Source organism: Canis aureus, chromosome 2, assembly GCF_053574225.1.
Source record: "Canis aureus isolate CA01 chromosome 2, VMU_Caureus_v.1.0, whole genome shotgun sequence".
Lineage (NCBI taxonomy): Eukaryota > Metazoa > Chordata > Mammalia > Carnivora > Canidae > Canis > Canis aureus.
The window spans coordinates 53,136,567-53,150,611 of NC_135612.1; the positions used below are offsets into that span (position 1 = coordinate 53,136,567).

Genomic DNA, 14,045 nt, shown 5'->3' on the forward strand with positions numbered 1-14,045 from the left:
TTATGAAACGGATATTTGAACTCAAGCCTCTCTGATATCCCTTAATTATAGAAGACAAGTGGAAGCATTGTACGATGACCCTGGATTTATTTATTTATTTATTTTTAGAAGTATTTCAAAATTTATTTGTAAATGTATTTAAAAGAGTATAAAAGATTTATCATTTTCTTTTGCCCAAGTTTGTACCCCGGATTACATAGAGCTTAAAATCTAAAAAATGCCAAAGCTTCCCCAAACCTGATCTGAGAATTACATAAGAATTAGCTGCTTAAAGAGACAAGCATGTAGCGTCCAAAGCTCTTGCAAGCGTGAGACTATCAAATGATTCCCTCCTTTTTCATCATACTAACATTGCTGTAATTATGCTTCCAACAACATGTGAAACCAATGAGGAAAATAGTGTAAAATTCCACTGGTAGTAGAAATTTAATATGAGCTTAGCAAGCAGCTCCTGCGAACACCCATAAATAATGATAGGGAAAAACTGGTCATCCTCAATTGTTCAGCTGAGTAGGTGGGCAATTTGAAGTCAAGGTAAAATAGCAAGGGTAAACAAAGTAGCATTAAGGAAAAGCATCAAGTGAGGTCCTTCAAGGTCAGTTGACAAAGGACAGATGTAAGTAAATATTTCTCACACATCCCAGCTGTTACCACTATTCATATTCCAGTGGCCTCCAAAGTGCTCCAAACCACCTGGTTGACTTTTGCCTTGGAGCCGGTCCAGAAAAACATTATTTACCCTCCTGTGTTCAGCTTGGTGGATTTTGGTTCTTGCTTCCTCCTGTTGCTGTTGGTTAAATTCCAGTAATTCCCTCTTCTGATGTTGTTCCTCCTTCATCTTTTGCAATTTTTTATTTTCTTCCTCCTTTAGAGAATCCTTATAAGCCCGGCTTCTGGCCCAAGTTGAAGACTGTGGGTCAGGAAAAGCAATTGGACGGGTACTCCGGTCTGGCAACTCTGTGTCCAGTCTGCTCAAGAACTCAGCAGTTTTGTATTGGTGGTGCTCTCTAAATGCTTCTCTTCTGAGGTTTTCTTGAAATCTTTTTTTCTCCTCTAGTTTATTGCTCTTCTCTCTCTGAATCGCCTTCATCTTTTGGATTTGGGCTTCTTCTGCTTCCTTCTTGATTCTCACAGATTCTTCTCTTTTTAGCTTTTGCTGGTATTTAGATTGCATCAGTTGGAGTTGTTGTTTCTGCCTGACTTCAGCCTGTGATTGGCTTCCACCTAACCGCCTTGGCACCAGGTTAACAGGCTTCGCTCTATGTTGCTCCTTCCACTTCTCAAGATTCTTCAGCTCTTGCTCAGCAATCCTTTGTATCTGACTTCTTCGGTTTTCATTGGGTGCTATCATGGTATATGCGCCTGGGGGGCGGCGGGCCCGGGGCTGTCCTCCGCGGGGCTCCGGGGCGCCCCCTCCACGCCGGGGCAGGGACCCTGCGGCAGGCCTGGCTCCGTGCGCGGCCCCCGGGCGTGGGTGCGGGTGAACATGGCTCAGGTCGGAGGTCCCGGGCGGCCACGGCGGGAGGGACGCGGGCGGGGACGCCTGGGGCCGATGACCCTGGATTTAGAGGGTGCCTTTTACTTTGAAAGTAGGAAATTAAAAAATTAAATTAAATTAAAAAAAAGAAAGTAGGAAATATATGTCACTACATTCTTAAGCAAATTCCATTTTAAAACTATGCCTTAAATGTTTTGATGTTTAAAAAGAAAAAAAATGGGGACTGTTCAGCAGGAAGCTTAACATTTAATCATAGTTCCATTGTCGTCTTATGTGAGCTTTTTTTTTTTTTTTTAAATTTTTATTTATTTATGATAGTCACAGAGAGAGAGAGAGAGGCAGAGACATAGGCAGATGGAGAAGCAGGCTCCATGCACCGGGAGCCCGACGTGGGATTAGATCCCGGGTCTCCAGGATCGGGCCCTGGGCTAAAGGCAGGCGCTAAACTGCTGCACCACCCAGGGATCCCCTCTTATGTGAGCTTCAACCTTGAGCTCTGTTTCCCCATTTAAGAATTGGGATATTGCCTATTTTTAGTAGTATATTATGGGGTTTTATGAAAATAAGTCATTTATCATTAAGTATTTGTGAAATGGTAAGGTAAAAACCAGAAGTGTTTCAAACTCTTTTAAAGAAAAGTAGTATACAGATAAAGGACCTATTTTTTCCTTCAGCATTTTATTTAGAAATTTTTAACCCACAGAAAATTTGAAACACTGTAGCACAGTGAGCATCTATATGCCTCTCATTTAGGTTCACCAGTTTTTAAATATCTTGCCACATTTACTTTATTTCACTTTCTTGCATATGTTATTATTATTATTATTATTATTATTAATTTTTTTGGAGGGGGGATCATTTAAAAGTTAGAAATCAGGGGCACCTGAGTGGCTCAATCAGGTAAGCGTCTGCCTTTGGCTCAGGTCATGATCTCAGGGTCCTGGGATGGAGCCTCGCATTGGGCTCTCTGTTGTATTTCTTTCTTTTTTTTTTTTTTAAGATTTTATTTATTTATTTTGGAGAAAGTATAAGCAGGGACAAGGGGGGGGCGGAGGGAGAGGGAGGAGCAGACTCCCTGCTGAGCAGAGATTTTCTTTTTTTTTTTTTTTTAATTTATTACCTGAGAGAGAGAAATATAGCCAGAGAGAGCACAAGCAGTCTGGAGAGGAAGAAACAGGCTCCTGCTAAACAGGAGGAGGATCCTAGGACCCTGGGATCATGACCTGAGCCAAAGGCAGATACTTAATGTACTGAGCCACCCAGGCACCACTCACCAAGTTTTGTGTTTCTTGGTCTACTCCACTGTATTTTTGTTTGTTGGTTTTCTGTTTTGTCTTCGGGTGTTGTTGTCTTTTGGTTATCATTTATTTTAGGCCTCAAAGACCTATTTTTAAAATTTTACTGAGATATGATTTTTTAATTTTTATTTTATTTTTTAAATTTAAATTCGATTTAGTTAACATATGGTATATTATTAGTTTCAGAGGTAGAATGTAATGATCCATCAGATGCATATAACACCTAGGGCTCATTACATTAAGTGCCCTCCTTAATGCCCATCACCCAATTACTGCATCTGCCCACCCACCTGCCCTCCAGCAATCCTGTTTGTTTCCTAGAGTTAAAAGTCTCTTTAGGGTTTGCCTCCCTCTCTGTTTTTATCTTCTTTTTCCTTCCCTTCCCCTATGTTCATCTGTTTTGTTTCTTAAATTCCACATATGAATGAAATCATATGGTATTTGTCTTTCTCTGAGACATAATTTACATAACATAAAATTCACCCATTTTAAGTTTACAATGCAGTAATTTTTCATAAGTTTACCTTGTTGTGCAACCATCACCGTCATCCAGGTTTAAAACATTTTCATCACCCTGTAAGATCCTTCAGCCCATTTATTGTGAAGTCCCATTCCCAGTTTTCCCGTCCCAGGCCCAGGCAACCACTAATCTACTGTCTCTATAGATTTACCTTTGCTAGACAGTTCCTATAAATGGGATCATACAGTATATGATCTTTTGTGTATGGCTTCTTTTGTTTAGCATCAAGTTTTCAAAGTTTATCCATGTGTTGTAGCCCGTGTCAGTATTTCATTCCTTTTTCTTGTTTAATAGTATTCTATCGTGTCGATCTATCAGTTGGTTTAGCTGTTCACCAGTTGATGGACTTTTGAACTGTTTCCAATTCTGGGCTGTTACGAATAATGCTGTTATGAACATTCACATGCAGGTCTTTTTTGTGGACATGTGTTTTCACTTCTCTTGAACAGACACCTACAAGTGATAAATATATGTTTACATTTTTAAGAAACCACCAAAGTGGTTATTTTGCATTCCCAAACTGGCACTGTATGAGAGTTCCTATTTCTGAACATCCTCACCAACATTTGTTACTGTCTTTTTTATCATAGCTGTTTCAGTGTGTGTGAAACAGTATCTCACTGTTTTTCTTTACAGTCTCTTAATGACTGATAATTGAGCATTTTTTTGTGTGTTTCGCCTTCTCTGGGGAAATGTCTATTTAAATCTTTTGCCCATTTTTTGATTGTATGTCTTCTTGAATTTTAAGAATTTTTTATGTATTCTAAGTCCTTTATCATGTATATAGTTAGCAAGTACTTCTCCCAGCCTGTGGCTCATCTGTTTTCTTAATGGTGTCCTTTGAAGCACTAAAGTTAGAATTTTTATGGGGTCCAGTTTTTCAATTTTTTCTGCTATAAATTATGCATTTGGGTTGTATCTAAATAATTTTTACTGAATCCAAAGTTTTAAAGATTTTCCAATACATTTTGTTTTTAAAGTTTTACAGTTTTAGGTCTTAAGTTCAGGTTTCTGATCCATTTAAGGACCTGTTTTCAGTAGGTTTTGTTCTTCTTTTAAGATGTAAATAATGACTCCTTTTTGGTTTCTCTGTAGGCAGGACAAGATTTCAGTAATAACATATGTCCCTTCAGCATTGCCCTCCTGCTCTCTGTAACAAGAATACAAAGATATGAGGAACAGGTATTCATTACTGACTTTTTGGTTCTTTCTGTAGTTGATATGGAGTACAAGAACCCTTTATTAGCCTTCTGCTGGCAGAAAAGTCCTCTGTAAGGTGTGTAGGCCCACTCTGTTTCCTGGGAGCTGCCTGGAGATGTCTCAGGTTCTTGGTTTATACCTTTACTTCTTGTGGGTGATAAGCCCAGTGGTAAGATGGGAATCAGAGTGGAAGCTTATCACACAGTCCGGGTGGTGAGATGGGAACTTTAGCTGGGAATTCACTTGCGGTCTGTGATGTTGCAGCTTTCTAAGAAGTTGTCCCTGATTGAGTTGAAATTAATGAGAACCATTTCGTTGCAAATATGGAAATATAAACTACTTTCCCTTTTTTTATCATGTGTGTTCCCTGATTGTGGGTAATATTGATACTGATTTTTACCCCTTTCTTCTCTCTCTCTCTCTCTCTCTCTCTCTCTCGAAGAGAGAGCAAGGCAGGTAGGGAGGAGCAGAAGGAGTGGGAGAATGAAAGAACTTTTTTTTTTTTAAATAATAGTGAAAAAAAATTTTTTTTAAGATTTTATTTGAGAGAGAGAGCATAAGCAGGGAGACGGGCAGAGGGAGAGAGAAACAGGCTCCCCACTGAGCAGGGAGCCCGATGTGGGGCTCCATCCCAGGACCCTGTGATCATGACCTGAGCTGAAGGCAGATGCTTAAATGACTGAGCCACCCAGGTGTGCCAGAGTAAGAAAATCTTAAGCAGACTCCATACCCAGCGTGGAGCCTGACATGGTCTCACAACCTTGAGATCATGACCTGAGCTGAAATCAAGAGTTAGACACATAACGAAGTGAGGCCACTCAGGGGCTCCAGCCCTTTTCTCTCTTAAGGAATGCCTACCTGTCTTCAACTCTTAAACACCCACTGAAAGTCATGATTTTTGTATCATATTCAGCTAGTAAAATAGCTATCTTAGGGACACCAGTATATGGCAGCAAGTAGGAAGTTAACAAAGTAAAGATTCTAAAGCATGGGCTATTATTTTTTGCTTCATTTTCCTATTTCTTTCATTATTTTAGGTGTTTGACCTTTTAAAAGCTTCAGTTGTAAAAAGCTTTAAAGATCTTCAGCTTCTTCAAGGTTCAAAATTTCTTCAGAATCTAGTCACTCAAAGGTCTTGTGTTTCAACCATGATCTTGGAAGTCGTAAAGAATAGGTGAGTTCCTGAACCAAACCCCAGTAGGTTCATAAGGTATTTTAGTGTTAGAAAATGCACCATGATGTCATATGTGGGGCTCAGCAGAGAGAACTGATGATGGTGGCTGTTGTCTTCACACATTGAGGTTTAATCCCTTGAAATTGGTCAAGCAAACTTTTCCTGTATCAAAAAATCCTTAAATCCCAAGATTTGATTTCTTGGCCACCTTGATAGCAAGAATACAAAACTAAACTAGGTGCCTTTGACCCTGTCATGATATTACAACTCTTTCTTGGTCTGAGTCTTTATTGGCTTTTTAGGTGAGTTAAAAAAAAACACGCACACACACATTAAAAGTTTTATTTGCTTTAACTGTTGAAGTTTAGGGCCGGTGGAATGAAACTGAATCAGCAGTTTTAGACAAATCCATTTGATTGATTTTTTTATTGGAAAGAGAGAACATGAGTTGGGGAGAGGGTCAGAAGAAGCAGGCTCCCTGTCAAGCAGGGAGCTGAAGGCAGACACTTAAGTGACTGAGCTACTCAAGTGCCCCTAAACAAATCTATTTTGGGACACCTGGGTGGCTCAGCAGTTGAGCACCTGCCTTTGGCCCAGAGCGTGATCCTGGAGTCCTGGGATCGAGTTCCGTATCAGGCTCCCTGCATGGAGCCTGCTTCTCCTCCCTCTGCCTCTCTCTCTCTCTCTCTCTCATGAATAAATAAATAAATATCTTTAAAAAAAAAAAAAAAAAAAAAAAGAACCTTAGTACACATATTTATCCACTTCTTTCAATAATCCTTATAAAGATTGTTAAGCAATAATCTGAGTATTGTCATATCTGAAAATGTTTTGATTTTTGCCCTCCCACTGAACAATAGTTTGACGTAAAATTTTAGGTTTATAATCATTTTCTGTTGTCTTTTTGCATCTAGAATTACTGACGGAAAGTCTGATTACCTGATTCTTTGTACTATTGCAGATAATCTTCATGGGCACTTACAAGACTTCATTTCTATTTTTGATGTTCTGAAATTTAACACAATTTACATAGATTCCTTTTTAATTCATTCCTGCTTGATACATGCCCTTTCAATTATAAGGATTCATGTCCTAAACTCTGCTTTTCTCCTTATTTTCTTTAATTAATCCCTCCCTTTTTTATCTCCATTCCCTCCTGTTAGCTGTTGGAATGTCCTTGTGTGCTGCGTTTCTTAATTTTTCTTTCAAGCTTTTCATATTTTTGTCTTTTTATGTGAAATTCTACAAAAATCCCTTGATTCTTTTATTTCATTAATTTGTTCTTCAGCTCTGTTTATTTTACCTTTAGGTTTATCTGTTGAGTTTTACACTCTAGCAATCATGTTTTTCATTTCTAACATTTCCAATTGTTTTTTTCATAACAGTCTGTTTTTTGTTTCATGCTATAATATCACTTAAGGGTATTTATTAGACTTTTAAAAATCTTCTTTTTGTTCCATTAACCCTTTCCCTCAGGTGTTCATTGAATTTTGGTGCTTCTCTTTCAACGTGCTCTTTTCCCTTATATTTGGTGATTATTGGTTGTCTCGTTGTTGGTGTTCACCGTTAGTTTGTCTGACAGTGCTGTACTGTTTAATACGGTTTACCTCTGATGTGAAGATAGTGGTGGGATATGCCAGGGGCTGACCTCCCTAATTCTCCAGCATGTTGCCATACTCTCAGAGTGCTTCTCCACCACTGAGGCCCAAGCTCCTCTACTCACAGATCCCACCTAAGGACAGGCCTCATTTTTGCTCACTTCTTACCATAAACTGGGGGTGCAGTGGGCTGTTGGGGAAGAAGGTAGAGAAGAATGTTGTGTACCTAACTGTTCGTGCTGGGAAATTCCAGCTAGTCCTCACACCAGTTGCCCTAAAGTCCCTTCCAGTTCCCAGCATATCTACTTTAGGTATCTGCTTTGGGAACTACCCCTTCATTTTGCACCATGTGGTCTGTGGCTTCATCTTTCATTCTTGTGTTACATTTCTTTCACTTTTTAAGGATTCTTTATAATTTCTCGTCAGTCAAAAACACATCTTAATTTTCCATATTATGGACTGTGTATGTGCACCTTATATAGCCACATACATACAGATGTGTATCTTTTCCATCATTTATAGGTATTGGGAGTAAGAAAAATAGAGCATGAGCTCAGTCTATTATCTTGATCCCAGATTTCCAGAGTATGAATATTATTAAAATCTGTCAAAATATTATGAGAATTTTCACAAGTGTGGCCTTTATTCTTTAATCCTATATTATAATCTGTTGCTGTTTAGCAGGTAGATATAATAATATAGAGGTTATTGTAAGCGTATCATTTCCAGTACTGTGGGTAACATTAAAAGTTATAAAATCACCAAGGATTCTGCTGCTGTGCAAAAGGTTATTTGTAGGTTTACCTCATGTTTTTGAAACCAGATCATACATTGATTTGTACTATAAGTGTGCATGTGATATAAATATATAAATATGAATGTAAATATTCATGCTATAAATATTTACTGTGTGCCTTCTAAATGTTAGTCTTAAGCCAGGCTGTATGGGTAGAAATATGACTACAAGATGGGTCTCTACCATGTAGAAACTCAGTCTAGGGAGAGAGGCAAACTTTAAAGCATGGATAGAATATAAGTGTTGTTAGTGTCATGGGGGAAATAGAAGAAGCAACAATTAACTTGAGTCATGAAATCCTGAATGGAAACATGTAATGGTTAGTACACTGAAATATTCTAGTTTCATCTGTATGTTTTTGAATATTCTGTAGTTTCTGGATTTTCCCAGTGTTCTCTCAGTGGAAATACTGACAGGAATTCCAAAATCCAACAGATAAGTACGCATGAAAAAAAAAGGTTCATGTGAAGAGTGTTGGTGATCCAGATCAAGTTTTGAGAAATGTGTAAATATGGCAGTGAATGTGAAGGTTTTTCTTTTTAACTAAGCTTTGTTTTCTTGCAGTGTTCATAGTTGGGATCATGTTACTCAGGGCCTGGTAGAATTTGGCTTCATTTTGATGGATTCATATGGGCCAAAGAAGATTCTTGATGGAAAGACTATTGAAACCAGCTCAAGTCTTTCTAAAATACCAAACCAGCATGCATGTAAGCTGGGAGCTAATATTCTGTTGGAAACTTTTAAGGTGAGTCTCCAGTTAATTCTGTAAAATTATATTATCAACAGGGCATGACATTAGTCTGGGAGTTCGGAGGACAAGGATATTTGAGTATGCAGCAGTTTCCAGGAACAGAGGTTGGGATAGTAATTAAAACATGACAGATCCAGCTGGAATATTTACTTTTTCATCCTTTATTTATATGAGTTCTTCATTTATTTTAATTTCTCCTTTTTTCTGCTTCTTAGAAGTTTGAATATAAATTAGCTTTCCATGATTTCCTCTTCTTCCTCTAGTAGTAAATCATTTTTGATCATTTTCTGTTTTAGGGGGTGCTTTTGGATGCTATTACTTTATATAAAAGATAATCTTTTAGGTCGCTACATCAAGCTTGAAGAATCATGCTTATTGGTTCATTGTTTTTAAAGAAACCAAAATAATTCTTATATTTTTTAAATCTATTGCTATATAACAACTGTCCTCTCAATCTTAATTTCTGAAATAGCTTTCAAAAATGCATTTCCTTTCAACTAAAACAAAAGCTAGGTTATGTCTGAGGCCAAACAACTCTGTTAATGATTCCTCTATGTCATTTTCTTGACATCGAATTAATATAGCTACATGCCAAAAGTATGTGCTGAATATACTATTTGGAGACTAATTTAAATGTGAATCTAGTGTTCTGATCCAGAACTATGAAGCGAATGCATATAATAGTCCTTGACTGTTGTGTGTTAGATGATATAAACGGCCCTTTTTAATAGTAATCTGATTAAAAGAGTAAGAGATTTTAATATTTTTTATTTTAAATGTTTTTTTTAAACTAGTGAGGTTCTCTTTGCTTTCACACAGATGTTATGTTGTCTTTGTCAAAGCATCTGTAGAGCATATAATTTACTAATAATCTATTGTTATTCTGAAGTCTGAAAGAAATTAGTCTGTACCTTGAAGTAATCAAGTTGAGGTAAGAATTTTAATGAAAATTTGAGTGAAAGTTTAAAACAGGTCTTTTTTTTAGGTGACTGCTGTGCTTCCAGAAACTGAGGAAGGGTTTGGTTAAGATTTTTGAGATTTCCAGAAGTTTTCATGGGCTTTTAAATTTTAAGATGAAAGTCATGCATAGCATACTGTCAGATAATGAGTATTGGCATGTAATGGATACCTTAAGTAGAAGTTTTCCTTTTTGATGCTGAACCTAAGACATGGCAATACTTTTGTGTGAGCTCTCTCTTAGGCTAATAAACATGGTAGTTCACCCTGCTAATGAATCTTCTGAGAACAGAATGAGGATAGAATTAAGTGATTCTGTCTTTCCAGATGACTCACACTATATTTGTCTTTGAAATAGTCAAGTTTTGCCTAACATGAATTGATGCAATTGTAAGCTGAAGGTCACTATGGAATATTTTATTGACTGTTCTATTTTTTTAGATCCATGAGATGATCAGACAAGAAATTCTGGAGCAAGTACTCAACAGGGTTGTTACTAGAGCATCCTCTCCCATCAGTCATTACTTAGGTATTGAACTGTGAAAAGGTGTGAAAGTTCTAAGGAATATTTTCATGCAAATATACTGTTTTGGCCCTGGAATTTTTTATTTAAATAGGCTCCGTGCCCAGCATAGAAGCCAGCGCAGGGCTTGAGCTCACAATGCTGAGATCAAGACCTGAGTGGATGGGGCAGCCCCAGTGGTGCAGCGATTTAGCGCCGCCTGCAGCCTAGGGCGGGATCCTGGAGACCCGGGATCGAGTCCCACGTCAGACTCCCTTCATGGAGCCTGCTTCTCCCTCTGCCTGTGTCTCTGCCTCTCTCTGTGTGTGTGTGTCTCTATGAATAAATAAATAAAAAATCTTTAAAAAAAAAAAAGACCTGAGTGGAGATCAAGAGTCAAATGCTTAGCCGACTGAGCCACCCAGGTGCCCAGGTCCTGGAAAAAAAAATTTAATGTTGCAGTAGCTTAGTCCAATATCTTTGATTATAATGCCAATGAGCCATAAGTGTATTTATATTGTTTGTGGTCATCAAGAAGGAAAGGAGCATATAACCGATGAGTGAAACTTCTATCTTGCATCAGCTCAGTCTCTTCAGTTTTACTATTTCTCCAGTGAGTATTGTCCTTACACTGCATCTCATTGACCTCCCGTTCCTTTAACCCTTGACATTCTGGCTTCAATTCTCCTCTCTGTAGTTTGATGCATATCTTCTAATGCCAAATCCACTGGTCTTTTCTTAGCCACTGACTTTCCTAATTTCTCTTCTTTCAACACAGTTTATAACTCCCCTGAAACTTGCTTAGATAGGTTCTCTGATAACTAACAGTTTGCTTCTTACCCTGCATGTGATCAGTTCTTCTCTTCCTCCTTTAATGGTTCTTTTCCTTCTATACTTAAGTGTCAAGATTTTACAAAGTTCAGTACTTGACACTTTATTCTACTTTTTTTTCTTTCTTTACAGCTTTATTGAATTATAACTGAAGTACAGTAATATATACATATTTAAGCATAACAGTTTGATGACTTTTGACATGTACAGCTACCATTTTTAGAATTGTATGTAAATGGACTCCTACTGTATGCACTCCTTTTTTTGTCTGGCTTCTTTCACTCAGCATAATTCTTGTGAGATTTTTCCATGGTTGTTGCATGTATCAGTAGTTGATCCCTTTTTATTGTTGGTAGTACACTATTTGCTGAGAATATAATCTCGACTTTTTTATTCATTCACTTGTGGACAGGTTATGTAGGTTGTTTCTGGTTTGGGGCTATTATGGATAAAGCTGCTGTGAACATTCAGGTGTAAATCTTTTGAGGAAATATGCTTTCATTTCTCTTGGGAAAATATCTGGTAGTGGAATGCTGCATCATATGGGAGATCTACGTTTAATAAAACTGCCAGACTGCTTTCCAAAGTGGTAATCCATTTTATATTCCTACCAGATGTTGCTAGTCACTCCACATTGTAACTAATACTTGGTATGGTTAGTCTTTAATTTTAGTCATTCTGATAGGTGCATGATAGTATCTCATGGTTTTCAAATGTCTGTTCAAATCTTTTGTCAATTTTTAAAAATGGAATTGTTTGCCCCCTTATTACTGAGTTGTAAAACTTCTTTACATATTCTAAATACAAGTCCTTTGTCAGATATGTGTTTTGCAAATACTTTCTCCTAGTCTGTGGTTTGACTTAATTTTTTTAACAGTGTTGTTTAAAGAGCAAGTATTTTTAACTTGTCAATTATCAATCAGTTTCTTTTTATAGTTCCTGCTTTTTATGTCATGTATTAAAGAATCTTTGCCAAATAAAATCACAAAGATTCACTAAGATTTTTTCCTATGTTTTCTACTAGAAGCTTTATGATTTTAGCTCTTATACTTAGATCTGTGATCCATTTTTGTTAAATTTTATGTGTGATGTGAAGTAACAGCGTCCCCCCACCATTTGGCTATCCAGTTACTTCACAATTTTTTAAAAAGATTTTCTTGTTTTCATTGAATTACCATGGCACCTTGGCTAAAATCAACCAACCATATAAATATGGGTCTATTTTAGGAATCTTCTGTTCCAGTTATCTGTTATTGTCTTGATTACTATACCTTTGTAATAAATGAAATAGTGTAAATCTTTCAATTTTGTTCTTTTTCAAAATAATTTTGGTTAATCTAAATTCCAAATTTCTATTTGGAAAATCTCATTTCCAAATAAGTTGTAGAATTAGCTTGTCAATTTTTATTTTAAAAAACCTGGTCAGAGGGCAGCCCGGATGGCTCAGCAGTTTAGCACCGCCTTGAGCCCAGGGCCTGATCCTGGAGACCTGGGATTGAGTCCCATGTCAGGCTCCCTGCATAGAGCCTGCTTCTCCCTCTGCCTGTGTGTCTGCCTGCCTCTCTCTCTCTCTTTCTCTTTCTCTCTCTGTCTCTCATGAATAAATAAATAAAATCTTTTAAAAAAAATTTTTTTTAATTATAAAAACCTGGGCAGGGGCAGCCCGGATAGCTCAGTGATTTAGCACTGCTTTCAGCCCAGGGCCTGATCCTGGAGATCCGGGATCGAGTCCCACATTGGGCTCCTTGCATGGAGCCTGCTTCTCCCTCTGCCTGTGTCTCTGGTGCTCGCTCACTCGCTCGCTCTTGCTCTCTGTGTGTCTCATGAATAAATAAATAAAATCTTTTTAAAAATAAATAAATAAATAAATAAATAAAACTTTAAAAAATTAAATTTAAAAACCTGGTCATGTTTTGATTAAGATTGCCTTGAATCTATGGATCAATTTGGGAGACAGTTGACATCTTAATAATATGAGTCTTCCAACCCATCCATGAACACAGTAGAGATCTCCTTTTATTTAGACCTTCCTTAATTTCTTTTAGCAATGTTTGTAAACTTCAATGTGAATCTTGCATATCTTTCAGCTTTATCCCTATTTCATTTTTTTGATGCTATTGTACATGGTATTTTTAAAATTTCAATTTCTTATTGTTAACTGTTAGCATGTAGAAATAGAAACGGCTTCTTTTTTATACTGATCTTATATCCTGCAGCATTGCTAAACCCACTTTATTAGTTATAATTGCTTTTTGGCAATGCCTTAGGATTTTCTATATAGAAATCATGTCACCTATAAATCAAAACATTCCTGATATCAGTGGTTTTCATCTTCTTTATCAGTTTGGCTTAGGGACTTGTCAGTTTTACTGATCTTTTGAAGAATGACCTTCTGGCTTAGATGCTCTCCAGTGTTCTCTGTTTACAATTTCTTTGATTTCTTCTTCTTTTGTAAAAATTTCATTTATTTATTTGAGAGAGAGAAAGTACAAGCCAAGGAAGGAGCAGAGGGAGGGGTAGGGGGAAAGAATTTCAAACAGACTCTGCACTGAGCTTGACACAGGACTCGATCCCATGACCCTGAGATCATGACCTGAGCCAAAACCAAGAGTTGAATGCTTGACAGACTGAGCTACCCAGATGCCCTTCTGCTTCTTATTTCTTATTTTTTGCTTGCTTTGGGTTTATTTTAGTCTTGTAAGTGATTGAAAAAAAAATCAAAAGAAGGGTATTTCATGTCCTATGAAAAATGTAGATTTGAGTTTATAGTACAGTATTATTGGAATATAGCCAAGCTCGATCATTTGTGTGTTATCTATCTTGCCTTTACAATATACTAACAGAGTTGCATAGTTGTCATTTATACCATGTGGTCAATAAAGCATAAAATAGTTACTATCTGGCCCTTTATGGAAAAAGT

General features: G+C 37.2%; 1 protein-coding gene and 1 pseudogene across 6 annotated transcripts in view; one reads left to right on the forward strand and one right to left on the reverse strand.

Annotated features, from left to right (window-relative positions):
* FANCI (FA complementation group I) overlaps positions 1-14,045 on the forward strand; it is a 73,969-nt gene that overhangs the window by 18,699 nt on the left and 41,225 nt on the right. For 5 of the 6 annotated variants that reach the window (XM_077871919.1, XM_077871921.1, XM_077871923.1 and 2 more), the window contains 4 exons: positions 4,412-4,498; positions 5,554-5,690; positions 8,649-8,829; positions 10,234-10,321. In XM_077871919.1, coding sequence (XP_077728045.1) covers positions 4,412-4,498; positions 5,554-5,690; positions 8,649-8,829; positions 10,234-10,321 — 493 coding nt within the window. The remainder of the gene's footprint in view (positions 1-4,411; positions 4,499-5,553; positions 5,691-8,648; positions 8,830-10,233; positions 10,322-14,045) is intronic. The other variant, XM_077871922.1, reaches the window with a different exon arrangement.
* LOC144297740 (epithelial-stromal interaction protein 1 pseudogene) lies at positions 122-1,432 on the reverse strand (annotated as a pseudogene).